We start from the raw sequence: 14262 nt of genomic DNA, 5'->3' as shown, positions 1-14262 counted from the left end.
ATTTCTGATGAATGGTTTAATAGCACAAGCTCAGCCACACTCAGCCACAAAAAAACACACAAAGTGTTGATAATGTATACGATTAATAATAATAATGATTAGGTGGGTGCTTATATTTGTCCTATTTCACACATCTTCAAGTGTGTGAAATACACATGTGAATTGTAAATGTATTTTTTTGCATATCCCACTCCCCCCCCAGACACCCTCAGAGAGTGGAGTCATAGTCAGGACTACCAATAGTAAGCAGGCACTGATGTCATTTGTGTCCCGTAGAGAATGTTTAACCATTCTAAGGGGTTATTACATATCTACAATATCTCCTATTAGTGTAGTGTCAAAACATATAAATGAACAGATCATTTTGAACAGATGCAGCCAAATAGGATAGTCACAAATTCTGACCAAATTTACTGAATATATCAAAATAAACGGACTATTTAATAATACGTGCATACTTAGAATAAACATATTTACAGCTACTTTTTTCATAGTTATTAAGCTTTAAGTCACACAGAATCAACCTATTTTCCATCATGTTGGTCAAACTGTATGAGAAGTAACTAGTAATGCATCCATTCCATAGTCTAAGGGTTTATGTTTGATAATCCATTCTGTTCCACACCGGCCCTGCTCTCCTTTTCACAGTAGTGTCTGTTTCTCTCACACACCCCACCCCTCTTTCTTCCCCTCTGTGACCCTCACAGCTGTGTGGCATCATGCTTGGTGAACTCCAGTCTGTCACCTGTGTGTTTCAGGGTCCCAGTTTAGCATCTCTCATGATTCAGATAGACAGTTAAAGAAGTTAGGTCGCCCAGGGACTGCAGTGTCCCTATACACTTTCATGATCTAATTCTCACTGTCTTGTTTCACCTGAGGAGAAACTGTATTTTTGCATAAGCCAGCTGGTGGCTGGTAACCATGCAATGTTTCAACCACATGAACACAATTTGCATTTGGTTTGAATAAATGGTGAGATGGATGAAAGAATCAGACAATTGAATCAATGTTTATTTATGTTATAGACCATTATCAACTGTTTTATTAATTGTATTATTTAAAATTTTTAGTCATTCACTGCTACTCATCACACACAATGTTATTGACAGACCATATTCATGGTTTGTGTTGGTATTAAGTATAACACTTTTCAAGAATTGCATTGAACAACGAGTCCTTAACTAAAATAACACATTTGGGCACCTCCACCTAAATACTTTACTATGTCTTCATTATAATTGTTTATAGGGAAGAGAGTTTAAGAATGTTTTTAAAAGGAATGTCTATCAAAATGAGTTTTGGGTGCAATAGTTCAAAGCTACTCAAGCATGACTTCCACCCAGGATGCACCTTCACTCAAGCCATTTCCCAGATAAAATATCTTGATTAACCTTTAAAAAGGACCAAGGTACAGTATCATTGGAAAAGTGCAGTAACATATAAAAAAACAAAAACAGTGATGCACTGCAGATGCGAGAGAAAATTACAAATGATAATTTTAAAAGTAATTGAGTGAAGTTTAGCCATCTATTGTTTTGTTGATAGTGGCATTTTAGGGTACAGTACTTCAGGATGTGCATTTTTCATTATTATTGTTATTTTGTTTTTTGTGTTGTTTAAAAAAATACATGTGTAAGGTATTTTCTGAATTTATTGAACAGACAGAGAGAGAGGATGACAGTGATGAAAGATTGTGTCAAAGGGCAATAGGCCAGATTCAAAACTTTTCAGAAAAGATGAGGCAAACTACACCTCCTCCTGGTCTTGCTGGGCCTCTATAGTATGTACTCAATAATCTAGCAATATATTGGAACAAAGTATTTTACGTAAAGAGATAATTATAATATCCATTGAGTTAACATATTAGTGATCTATTGTCTTCCTTCTCTTTTCTCTATTAGGGGTGTAAGGTCAGAGTCTGGAGGACATACCCTCCAGTCCAGTCCTGAAAAATCCTGGGGATTATCTCAGCCTCTCCTGTAAGGGATCTGGCTTTACCTTTAGTAGCTACAACATGGCCTGGATACATCAACCTGCAGGAAGAGCACTTGAATATATAGGCATTACATGGAGTGATGCTAGTGGAAATGCATATGCAAAAAGTGTTGGATGGACAGAAGTCACCAGAGAGAATTGAAACAGCATGGTGTATCTGAAGCTGTCAGGTCTGAGAGCAGAGGACTCTGCTGTGTATAACTCTGCAATAGAGACAGTGGTGTGAGTGAGTGGAGGATCTATACAAAAACCCCTCAGAGAATCTAACTGGCAGTAGAGTCAACAGAGGGCAGTAGAGCATCAGTACAGCAGAAAAACATCTACTGAAGCATAATATTCTCCTGAGAACCAAAACGACATAACTGCTTGTACATCAACACAAGGTTCACATTTCCCTTAGGAGAGAGATAGAAAGTAAATAGGAATCGGATACAGGCCTTCATAGCTGTGTTCATTCCTGTATAACAAGGTGACTGTCCTTGATAGATTGATCCCTAATCTGACATATACAGTTAATTAACCCCCAAAGGTGAAGGATTTCTATAAATATTTAGAAAATCATTCTTCAAGATTCCCCTACCGTTTTACCAACCTCCGTGACATGAGCAGGAAAAACTCTAGGCCCTGATTATGACATGGGGACAGAGTTTGTCCGTGTCACTTGACATTTCATGTTATCAACGAAACCCCTGGCCCTACCAATGAGTCACAGTTTGACCCCTGACCTCAGAGTTATTAGCCCCTCCCCATGAGATCATTATGTAAATTCAGATCCCTCAGTGTTCATATATACTTATATTCTGCTGCTGACTTGTTGTCTTGTTGTCTTGTGTGGAGCAGCTGAGTTCATATCTCCACCCTCAGTATGACTGACAAACTCTCCCTTCTACTGCTCTCTCTCTGTCTGCCCTGTGAGTTCTGCTTGGTTTTAATTGTTATCGATGGTGGTTACGCTTACTGTTGGGCCATGCCTTGAAATGTATTGGTCTATTCTTTCATTTCATCATCATCACCCCCCCCCTCTCTCTTTCTCTCCATCAGGTCTAAATGGTCAGAGTATGGAGTCCATTCCTTCCAGTCCAGTCATGAAAAAGCCTGGAGACACTCTCAATCTCTCCTGTAAAGGATCTGGGTATACTTTTTGGAAACCATGCCGTGCACTGGAGTACGACAACCAAAGGAAAAGGACTGGAGTGGATAGGACGTGTGAGGACAGATACTGGTGAAGCAACGTATGCCAACAGCATTAGTGGACGCCTTGAAATAACTAAGGACAATGCCCAAAGCATGTCATTCCTGAAAATGTCTGGTCTGAGAGCAGAGGACTCTGCTGTGTATTACTGTGCCACGACAGACACAGTGGTGTGAGTGAGTGGAGGATCTGTACAAAAACCCCTCAGAGAATCGAACTGGCAGCAGAGTCAACAGAGGGCAGAAGAGCATCATAACAACAGAGTAACATCTACTGAAGTATAATATTCTCCTGAGAGTCAAAACAACAGAACTACCTGTACATCAACACAAGGCACATACACTACATGACCAAAAGTATGTGGTGCTATAACAGCCTCCACTCTTCAGGGAAGGCTTTCCACTAGATGTTGGAACGTTGTTGCGGGAACATGCTTCCATTCAGCTACAAGAGCATTAGTGTGGTTGGGCCCTGATGTTGGTCGAGTAGGCCTGGCTCGCAGTTGGCTTTCCAATTCATCCCAAAGGTGGGGCTGAGGTCAGGGGCTCTGTGCAGGCCAATCAATTTCTTCCACGCTGATCTCGACAAACCATTTCTGTATAGACCTCGCTTTGTGCATGGGGGCATTGTCATGCTAAAACAGGAAAGGGCCTTCCCCAAACTGTTGTCACAAAGTTGGAAGCACAGAATCATCTACAATGTAATTGTATGCTGTAGAGTTATGATTTCCCTTCACTGGAACTAAGGGACCTGGCCCGAACCATGAACAACAGCACCAGACTATTATTCTTCCTCCACCAAACTTTACAGTTGGCACTATGCATTCGGGCAGGTAGCATTCTCCTGGCCTCCGCCAGGACCAGATTTGTCCATCGGACTGCCAGATGGTGAAGCGTGATTCATCATTCCAGAGAACATGTTTCCACTGCTCCAGAGTTCAATGGCGGCGAGCTTTAAACCACTCCAGCCGGCGCTTGGCATTGCACATGGTGATCTTAAGCTCCAGACGAACAGTTCTTGCGCTGACATTGCTTCCAGAGGCGGTTTGTAACTTGGTAGTGAATGTTGTAACCGAGGAAAGACGATTTTTATGCGCTAAGCATTTCTGCAATCGGTGGTCCCATTCTCTGAGCTTGTGTGGCCTATCCCTTTACGGCTGAGCCGTTGTTACTCCTAGATGTTTCCACTTAACAGTACAATAACAGCACTTACAGTTGACCCGTGGGCAGCTCTAGCAGGGCAGAAATTTGAGGAACTGACTTGTTGGAAAGGAGGCATCCTATGACAGTGCCACGTTGAAAGTCACTGATCTCTTCATTAAGGCCATTCTACTACCATTGTTTGTCTATGGAGATTGCATGTTCGTGCACTCAATTTTATACACCTGTGTCACGCCTGCTCCCGCTCCACCTCCCTGGCGCTCGGGGCGCCACGCTACCCGTCATCATACGCACCTGTTACCATCATTACACGCAGCTACGCTCATTGGACTCACCTGGACTCCCTCACTTTGTTGATTTCCCCTGCATATATGTCTGCTCCTCTGTGTTGTTCCCTGTAGTAGCATTGTTTGTCGTGCCGTGTTCATGTCCAGACGCTGTCCCTGTTCCGTTGGATGTCCGTCTGTATTAAATGGTTCACTCCCTGTACCTGCTTCTCATCTCTTGAGTTGGGCCTTACAGAATGCTACTACCATTACAAAAGCATCTGGGAGTTTTTTGGGTTATGTTTTGTTGGTGACGTCGGACCTGGGGGCCGCCGCCCGATAGAACCGGGGGATGCCTAAGCTGGCTCGTCGGGCTGTCACGCCCTAGCTGACTCGAGAGGTTTCCTTGTCCCGGTTGGCTCGCAGGTTCCCATCCCACGTCATGCTTCAGCCTGCTCGTCGGGCTCCTATGCCTCATCTGGCCCATGAGTTTTCTTGTTTTGATGGTGACGTCAAACTTGGATTCCGCTTCCGATGGAATCGGGGTGCCTAAGCTGGCTCGTCGGGCTGTCACGCCTCAGCCGGCTCTTCCAGCCCAGCCAGGTGGCGGCCCCTAGTGGGGTGGGGGGGCACTGTCACGCCTGCTCCTGCTCCCCAGCCCCTGGCCTCGGGCGCCAGGCTACCCGTCATCATTCGCACCTGTTACCAACATTGCTCGCTGCTGCGCTCTTGGACTCACCTGACTCCCTCACTTTGTTGATTTCCCCTGCATATTGTCTGCTCCTCTGTGTTCTTCCCTGTAGTAGCATTGTTTCTCGTGTCGTGTTATTGTCCAGGCGCTGTCCCTGTTCCGTTGCATGTCCGTCTATATTAAATGGTTCCTCCCTGTACCTGCTTCTCATCTGCGTTGGGCCTTACAACCTGTCAGCAATAGTGGTGCTGAAATATCTGATGTGGTGTATTTCCCTGAGGAGAGGGATATAAAGTAGAGGAATCACATACAGGCCTACCTAGCTGTGTTCATTCCTGTTAAACAAGGTGACTATCCTTGATAGATTGATCCCTAATCTGACATTTACAATAAATTAACCCCAATATCTATGGTCCCGTGTGGCTCAGTTGGTACAGCATGGTGTTTGCAACGCAAGGGTTGTGGGTTTGATTCCCACGGGGGACCAGTACGGAAAAAATGTGTGAAATGTATCTACTCACTACTGTAAGTCGCTCTGGATAAGAGTGTCTGCTAAATGACTGAAATGTAAATCTATAAATATTTCAAAAATCATCCTCCAAGATTCCTTACGTTTTAAACTTACATGATCTGAGCAGGAAAAACTTCAGGCCCTGGTTATGGCATGGGGGTATAATTTGTCCTGGTCAGGTACATATCATTCATCAAGAAAAACTCCGGCCCTACCAATGAGTCATAGCTTGATCCCTAACCTCATTCATCGGCCCCTCCCCCATGACATCATGATGTAAATCCAGACCCCTCAGAGTTCATATATACTTATGTTCTGCTGCTGTCTTGTTGTCTTGTGTGGAGCAGCTGAGTTCATATCTCCACCCTCAGTATGATGGGAAAACTACCTTCTGCTGCTCTCTCTCTGTCTGTCCTGTGGGTTCTGCTTGATTTTACTCCTTATCAACCGGAATGACTGAACATTGACTTTGTTTTTGTAAACTCTCCCCTCTTGCTTTCCCTTCTAATTTATGCTTGCCCATCTCTTCTCTTTCTCTCTCTCCTGTTCCCTCTTTTCTTTCTCTCTCTATCAGGTTTAAATGGTCAGAGTCTGGGTCCATTCCCTCCAGTCCAGTCCAGAAACAGCCTGGAAAACACTCAGTCTCTCCTGCAAGGGATCTGGATTTACATTTAGTAACTATTATTGATAACATAACCATCAGGAAAACCACTGGAATGATGGGGTATGCAGAGGCAAGTATATTTGCAAAAAGTGTTGAAGGGGCAGTAGAAATGAGGAAAATTCCAACATCTTCATGACTCTGAAGCTGTCTGGTCTGAGGCAGAGGAATCTGCTGTGTATTACTGTGCAAGAGAGACACAGTGGTGTGAATGAGTGGAGGATCTGTGTAAAACCCCCTCGAGAATCTAACTGGCAGCAGAGTCAACAGAGGGCGGTATAGCATCCGTTACAGCAGAAAAACATCTACTGAAGCATAATATTCTCCTGAGAGCCAAAACTACATAACTGTTTGTACATCAACACAGGTTCACATTTCCCTGAGGAGAGAGATAAATTGATCAGATGCTGTGTTCATTCATGATCAACACTTGGACTGTACATCGATAGATTGATCCCTAATCTGACATTTACAGTTAATTAACCCTAATCATAAGGATATCTACAAATATTTTGAGAATCATCCTCCAAGATTCCCTACAGTTTTACCAAACACATTACCAGTTCAGGAAAAACTCTGGCCCTGGTTATGGCATGGGGACAGAGTTTGTCCGTGTCACCAGGCATGTCATGTTATCAACGAAAACTCCTGGCCCTACCAATGAGTCACAGTTTGACCCCTGGCCTCAGAGTCAACAGCCCCTCCCCCATACATCATGATGTAAATCCAATCTCTCAGAGTTCATATATACTCATGTTCTGCTGCTGACTTGTCTTGTTGTCTTGTGTGGAGCAGCTGAGTTCATATCTCCACCCTCATATACTTGGGGAATGGCTAGAAGGTACACTGTCCTTCTCTCACACATATCCAAGATGCAGGCTAAGGTTAAATCTAGACTTGGTTTCCTCTATGAAATCGCTCCTCTTTTACCTCAGCTGCCCTAACTAACCCTGATTCAGATACCATCCTATCCATGCTAATTACGGAGCCGTAATTTATAGATCGGCATGTAAGGGTGCTCTTGAGCGGCTAGATGTGCTTTACCATTCGTCCATCAGATTTGCCACCAATGCTCCCTATAAGACACATCACTGCACTATTTACTCCTCTGTAAACTGGTAATCTCTGTATACCTTTCGCAAGACCCACTGGTTGATGCTTATTTATGAAACCCTCTTAGGCCTCACTCCCCCCTATCAGAGATACCTACTGTACTGCAGCCCTCATCCTCCACATACAACACCCGTTCTATCAGTCACATTCTGTTAAAGGTCCCCAAAGCACACACATCCCTGGGTCCAGTGCTTACTTTTATACGGATCCTGCGGTAACAGGATCCGGCACCTCTCAGATCAAGTTGCCTCCTGGTTATTTCTCCCGGCTCCCAGAAAAACCATAATGTAAAGTGCTGCAATTCTTCTGTGCAATCATCGTAATACTTCCACACTGATTTCAGACCTGCTCTCTTATTTGTACATACAGGCTATGGGGCGTGTCGGCAAGGTAAGTAACTGAACTTGAAACAGGACTTGGTAGTGGTTAGCTAGTGAAGAGGTCCCTACATAATCCGTCACGTAGTCTAGGCTAGTCGGCTCCCTAGTGAATTTGAAACTGAGGAAAGCCAAATCAGAAATGAATAAGAAAAACAATCAACTTTGATGAAGTTTTTCAAGTCCCAAAATCCTGAAAAATATGGTGAATCGAACCCGAAACGAGACAGAGAACTGTCAGTGCCGGATGAGAGGAATGAGAAGCAAACTGCTGCTGATGGCGATTCCTTAGCTAGCAGTGCTGCTTATCTCGCTAGTTCAGCATCACCACCGGCACCTCAACTAGCTAGTAAGCGGGTGCAATTTGGACAGAGGCTCAGTTCAAGACCAAGCAAACTTATAACCCCTGGATTGTTATGCAAATTCAAAGCTGGGCTGTACAAAATGCAACAAGGTAGGGAGTTTGGGCCCGTAAAAGACTGGAGGGATGAAACTAGCAAAAGAGTGGGTGGAATGTACAGTAACATCCTCTTCCTCCAATGTAAAAAAGCAACAAAGAGACCTCAGAAAAAAAGGTTTTTGAACATGCCCAAACCAAGGCCCATTTAGCGGCAGCAAGCATTGTAGACAAGGCTAAAGAGGACACCTTAACACAGGTTGTAGTTAACGCTCAAAATAAAAACATAGACACTACAGCCAGTCTTCCAAACAGCTTACAAGGAGGCTACCGTCATAGATCCGCTCACGGTTTTGAAAGAAATTGACTGTCAGGAGTTAAATGGACTTGACATGGGGAGAATTCTCTATTCCACTGTTGCTTGCTCCAACATACAGCAACATATTTCATCCGAAATTAAGCGGAAACTATTTGAAAGAATTCTACAGTGCTCTCCCAAAATCAGCCTATTGCTTCGATGGGGCTACTAGTTTGAATAAAAAGAGTTCCTTGATTGTGTACATCAGACTTCAACTGGCAGATATGGCCGTACCGGCAAACATTTATGTTGTCTTGTGGAACTGGAGGATTTATCTGCTGGGGTTGTCTGTAATCTTCATTAGAGGGTGTAAAGTTTACTGAGGACTTTCTCTCCAAAACCCTCAATGGAATTATAGTGCGTCTGTCATGCTGGGACACAAGCGCGGAGTAGCAACACGGCTCCAGGCCCTAACCCTAACCCTAGCCCTAATATAACTGTTTGGCACTGAATGGAGCTGAGGGAGTGCACAGAGATTTGAGACATTCAGCTGTGCAAAATTGGCAGGATCTTGGACACTAGATGGGTGGCATCCAGTTTTAGAACTGTAGAGTCTGTGTGGAAAAATGACCAAGCATATCACCACAGCAGCTGAGGATGCTTCCCACGCCGGCATGACCCATCAGATCTAGAGTGGCCTTGCCATGCGCATATCTTCGCATGCGTTTGTAAACAATCTAAGCCATATGTGTGATGCACTTCAAGAACTAACTGAATTGTCACCCGAGCGCCAAAAAGAGACTGCACAATGATTACTGCACACAGGGTGGTCACCAGGGAAGCGAGGGTGTTCAGTGCAATGGCAGAGCAGCCAGGTGACACACACAACTCAGCCAGAGAGGCATTCAGGAGAACTCTTTCCAAGGCATCAAACTGCATGGTGGAAGACCCAGCAACAGAGTCCTTAATCAGAGGGAGTTTTTTCGAGAGCTTGGCGAGGAACATGGAGGCTAGAATGTTCTCTCAAGGAGGACGGGTAGTGGACAATACAGGATTCAGCTAGTTCATTGAGGAGCTGAAGGTGCTTGACGCGCAATACTATCCGGAGGACGCAGGAGCACTGTATGGAGAAACAGAGATAGAATCTCTCTGCCAGCGGTTTAGCATTGACAATCCACCATGGGCCTACAGGCAGTATAGGGACACTAATGGTAATGATAAAAGAGACATTTCAGATGGATTCCAGCTGGTGATGGCGGTCCGCACTATCGCCATCTACAGTGCAGAATGTGAGCGAGGTTTTGTCAAATGAATCTGATTTTGTACCTCAAACTGGGTGGATTAATGACTGAAGCGCGCAAACTAAACTGAGTTTTTATGGATATAAGGAAGGACATTATCGAACAAAAGTACCATTTGTGATGTATCTGGGACCTTTTGGAGTGCAAACAGAAGAAGATCCTCAAAGGTAAGGCATTTATTATATCGCTACTTCTGACTTTCGTGGCCACCTGCCTGGTTGAAATATGTTGTTCATGCTTTTGTAGGCGGGCGCTGTCCTCAGATAATCGCATGGTGTGCTTTTGCTGTAAAGTCTTTTTGAAATCTGACACAGTGTAACAGTGTAGGTTCAGTCCCTCTCTCGAACCCTCTCTCGAACCAGGGACCCTTGCACACATCTACAACTGACACCCACGAAGCATAGTTACCCATCGCGCCACAAAAGCCGCGGCCCTTGCAACGCCAGGGGAAACCCTTCTTCAAGTCTCAGAGCGAGTGACGTCACTGATTGAAACGCTATTAGCGCGCACCACCGCTAACTAACTAGCCATTTCACATCGGATACAACAGCGGCTGGATTAACAAGAAGTTAAGCTTTATTTTGATATATTACACTTGTGATTTTATGAAAGTTAAATATTTATAGTTCTGTAGTTTGAATTTCCGCTCTGCAATTTCACCAGATGTTGGCCAGGTGAGATGTTACCTTCCCACCCGCCCATAAGAAGTTACACAGCTTGGACAATTCCAGAAAATGATGTCACGGCTTTAGAAGCTTCTGATAGTCTTATTGAAATCATTTGAGTCAATTGGAGGTGTACCTGTGGATGTATTTCAAGGCCTACCTTCAAACTCAGTGCCTCTTTGCTTGACATCATGGGAAAAAAGAAATCAGCCAAGACTTTAGAAAAAATGTGTAGACCTCCACAAGACTGGTTCATCCTTGGGAGCAATTTCCAAACGCCTGAAGGTACCATGTTCATCTGTACAAACAATAGTACGCAAGTATAAACACCATGGGACCACGCAGCCGTCATACCGCTCAGAAAGGAGATGCAATCTGTCTCCTAGAGATGAACGTACTTTGGTGCGAAAGTGCAAATCAATCCCAGAACAACAGCAAAGGACCTTGTGAAGATGCTGGAGGAAACAGGTACAAAAGTATCTATATCCATAGTAAAACAAGTCCTATATCGACATAACCTGAAAGGCCGCTTAGCAAGGAAGAAGCCACTGCTACAAAATCGCCATAAAAAAGCCAGACTACGGTTTGGAACTGCACATGGGGACAAATATTGTACTTTTTGGAGAAATGTCCTCTGGTCTGATGAAACAAAAATCGAACTGTTTGCCCATAATGCCCATCGTTTTGTTTGTAAAGCACGGCGGTGGCAGCATCTGTATGCCAAATAGTTTTATGAACATGTGGATGAACTAAATTATTTAGTTGCATGTGGTACAATCACAAACATAATCTAAAAGAGGGTCTGTGAGTTTTCACATTGTAAAGGTTGTGTCCAGTAATAGTGGTGGTGGTCCTGAAGTGTCTCTTATTACCGTATCTCCCACCATCTCTCCATGTCAATGCAAACCCTCCCTCTGATTATTTCCCTACTTAAACAGTGTCTGTCTGTCATTAGATGCCCTCTGTGTACTGGAGAGAAGAGAAAAGCAGCTCCCACTAGTTCAGCTTCAAAACAAGCCATGTTCCCTGCATCTCTGCTGCTGCTGGCATCTGTCTCCTGTGAGTTTCTCTGTTCATACAAATTGATATTTATTACTACTCTGAACTGAAAATGTCTCATTTCTGATGAAAACTGACAATGCTGTGTATTGATGTGTATTTCTCATTACAGGTGTCTGATGTGATATTGAACTCATCCATTCTGGTCCAGTGGTTATAAAACGAGGAGAGTCTTTCAGCATCTTCTGCAAATTCTCAGGGTTTTCTATATATTCTTACTGTCCTCGCTGGATACGACAAGCTGAAGGCAAAGCTTTGGAGTATGTTGGTTGTACATGTATTAGTAGTACTTCTACTGTAGACTCACTGAAGATCACTTCTAGTTATGACAGCTCTAGCAGTACAGTGTTTGATTGTATAATAAGACTCCTTAAATTAAATAGAACAGAGATGCTTCACCACATCAAATTTGTAACCGAATACAAGCCCATCACTGGTGGTGCTGGAAATGTATATCTGAGTTGTTTACCAATTATACTCCTGATATGACTTGATGGTATTCTAATTGATGTCTATCAAACATTCAATGAACTCATTCATGATCCATTACTTTAATGTTTTAATTATTCACATGATAAAGTTGGCCAGTAACGAACAAGAAGATCTAAGCTCTGTACTATCAAAAAGATACAAAGTATTATGATATAAATACATTTTTATGCAACAACATAAAGACTGGGGACAATTCACACTATTGGGTTGTGATACAAAACATATTGGCAGAGTGTAAAGCTCATTGTATCACAGTCCTGCCTAACATCATCCTCCAGTATAAGTCTATATTTTTACATGGAGAACACACTTGTCACGTCCTGACCATGGTAAGCTGTTATTTTCTATGGTAGAGTAGGTCAGGGCGTGACAGGGGATTTATTCTATGTGTTATATTTCTACGTTCTTAGGTTCTAGTTTTTGTATTTCTATGTTGGTTTGTTTGGGATGATCTCCAATTAGAGGCAGCTGGTCCTCGTTGTCTCTAATTGGAGATCATACTCTAAGTAGGGGTTTTTCTTCCTGGTTGTTGTGGGTGATTATTTGTGAGTAGTGTTTGTTTCTCCTCTGTGTCACGGTTTGGGTTGTCTATTTCAGTTATTTGATGTATTGCATAGTTTCACAGAGTAAATAAATATGTGGAACGAAACACACGCTGCACTTTGGTCCGCTCCTTTTGACACCCCTGACAACACTAGAGTATTTATAAGCTTGCACAGTTATTACATATTGTTTCCCTACTGATATTTCCATTAATAATATATCCTCTCCTTATGCAAATTTCACCTAGCCCCTCTCTTCCCTTCTCTCCCTCCTCCTTATATAAAAACCTCTCTGTATCTGAGAGTCCTAGTACGTCCCTCTGAGTCCTGGAGAGTAGAGAAGAGCAGCTCCCACCTGTTCAACTTCAATACAAACCATGTTCTCTGCATCTCTACTGCTGATGCTGGCAGCTGCCTCCTGTGAGTTCCTGACTGTAATCTGATCAGTATAACTTGTGTTGCTGTGACACTGATGTGACTCGTTGATTGATCTGACCTGTCATTCCTCTCCCTCCTCAGGTGTCCACTGTCAGGTCGTACTCACACAGGCTGAACAGTCCGACACCAAAGGATCCATCAAACTCACATGTGCCTGCAGTGGATTCACTCTAAGCAGCACTAATATGTACTGGATCCGCCAAGCAACTGGAAAAGGACTTGAATGGATAATTTACTATTATTCTGACAGTGACAAGAGCAACGCCCAGGTAGTACAGGGACGATTCACTGCATCAAAGGACAGCACTAATTTCTATCTGCACATGAGCCAGTTGAAGCCAGAGGACTCTGCAGTGTATTACTGTGCTAGAGACTCACTATGGTTAAAATAATGAGAATAGCCATACAAAAACCATCTGGTAGAGAATGGAAGGACGTGCACAAACACACAGACACACGTATGGTATGACCAGTAGACCATGACAAGGGGATACATGAGGAACAATTCTAATGATGTATCAAATAATAACACAATGATACACCTGTTAAATACATGCTGCTAGTGTTGTTGATGCACCAACAGGGGGCACTCTCTCTCTATATGATTAAAATAATGACCAGTACTGATGAAGGCTCTGATAATACATTTTATTGCAAGAAAAAAGTATAATTTGGATGTTGATTCAAAATGCTTTAGTTTGTCAAAACAAAAGTAATGTCTTAAATATGTTTCATCCACCACAAGTATTAACTAATGCTGTAAATGTAATGTTTCATATTTACCCCACCCTCCTGTTCAAAAATATAATCTAAAGAGGGTCTCTGAGTTTTCAGAGTGCAAAGGTTGTGTCCAGTAATAGGTGTGATGGTCCTACAGTGTTTCTAACCCTCTTATATGCAAACCTGGTTCTCTCCCTACTTAAACCGTATCTGTCTGTCCTAGTAAGTCCTAGAGAGTAGAGAAGAGCAGCTCCCACTGGTTCAGCTTCAACACAAACCATGTTCCCTGCATGTCTGCTGCTGCGGCAGCTGCCTCCTGTGAGTCTCTTGCAATTTTGGAAACCAGCACCAGACCTGTACAAAAACTCACCTTCTGGGTGGATG

The 14262-nt window shown here is 43.3% G+C and overlaps 1 long non-coding RNA gene and 1 gene segment (V, D, J or C); both read left to right on the top strand.

Moving 5' to 3' along the window:
* The first annotated feature begins 11517 nt into the window (after window positions 1-11517).
* Window positions 11518-12185, top strand: LOC123733432 (uncharacterized). The gene is made up of 2 exons (XR_006763780.1): window positions 11518-11686; window positions 11799-12185. It is a non-coding gene; the product is annotated as an uncharacterized lncRNA (long non-coding RNA).
* Window positions 12186-12921: 736 nt separating this feature from the next.
* LOC106601685 (Ig heavy chain V region-like) lies at window positions 12922-13741 on the top strand. The segment is given in 2 exon segments: window positions 12922-13140; window positions 13240-13741. Coding segments are annotated over 2 exon segments (354 nt in total).
* The last annotated feature ends 521 nt before the right edge of the window (window positions 13742-14262 follow it).

This window comes from Salmo salar, unplaced genomic scaffold, assembly GCF_905237065.1.
Source record: "Salmo salar unplaced genomic scaffold, Ssal_v3.1, whole genome shotgun sequence".
NCBI lineage: Eukaryota > Metazoa > Chordata > Actinopteri > Salmoniformes > Salmonidae > Salmo > Salmo salar.
This window is presented reverse-complemented; position numbering and strand designations above follow the sequence as displayed.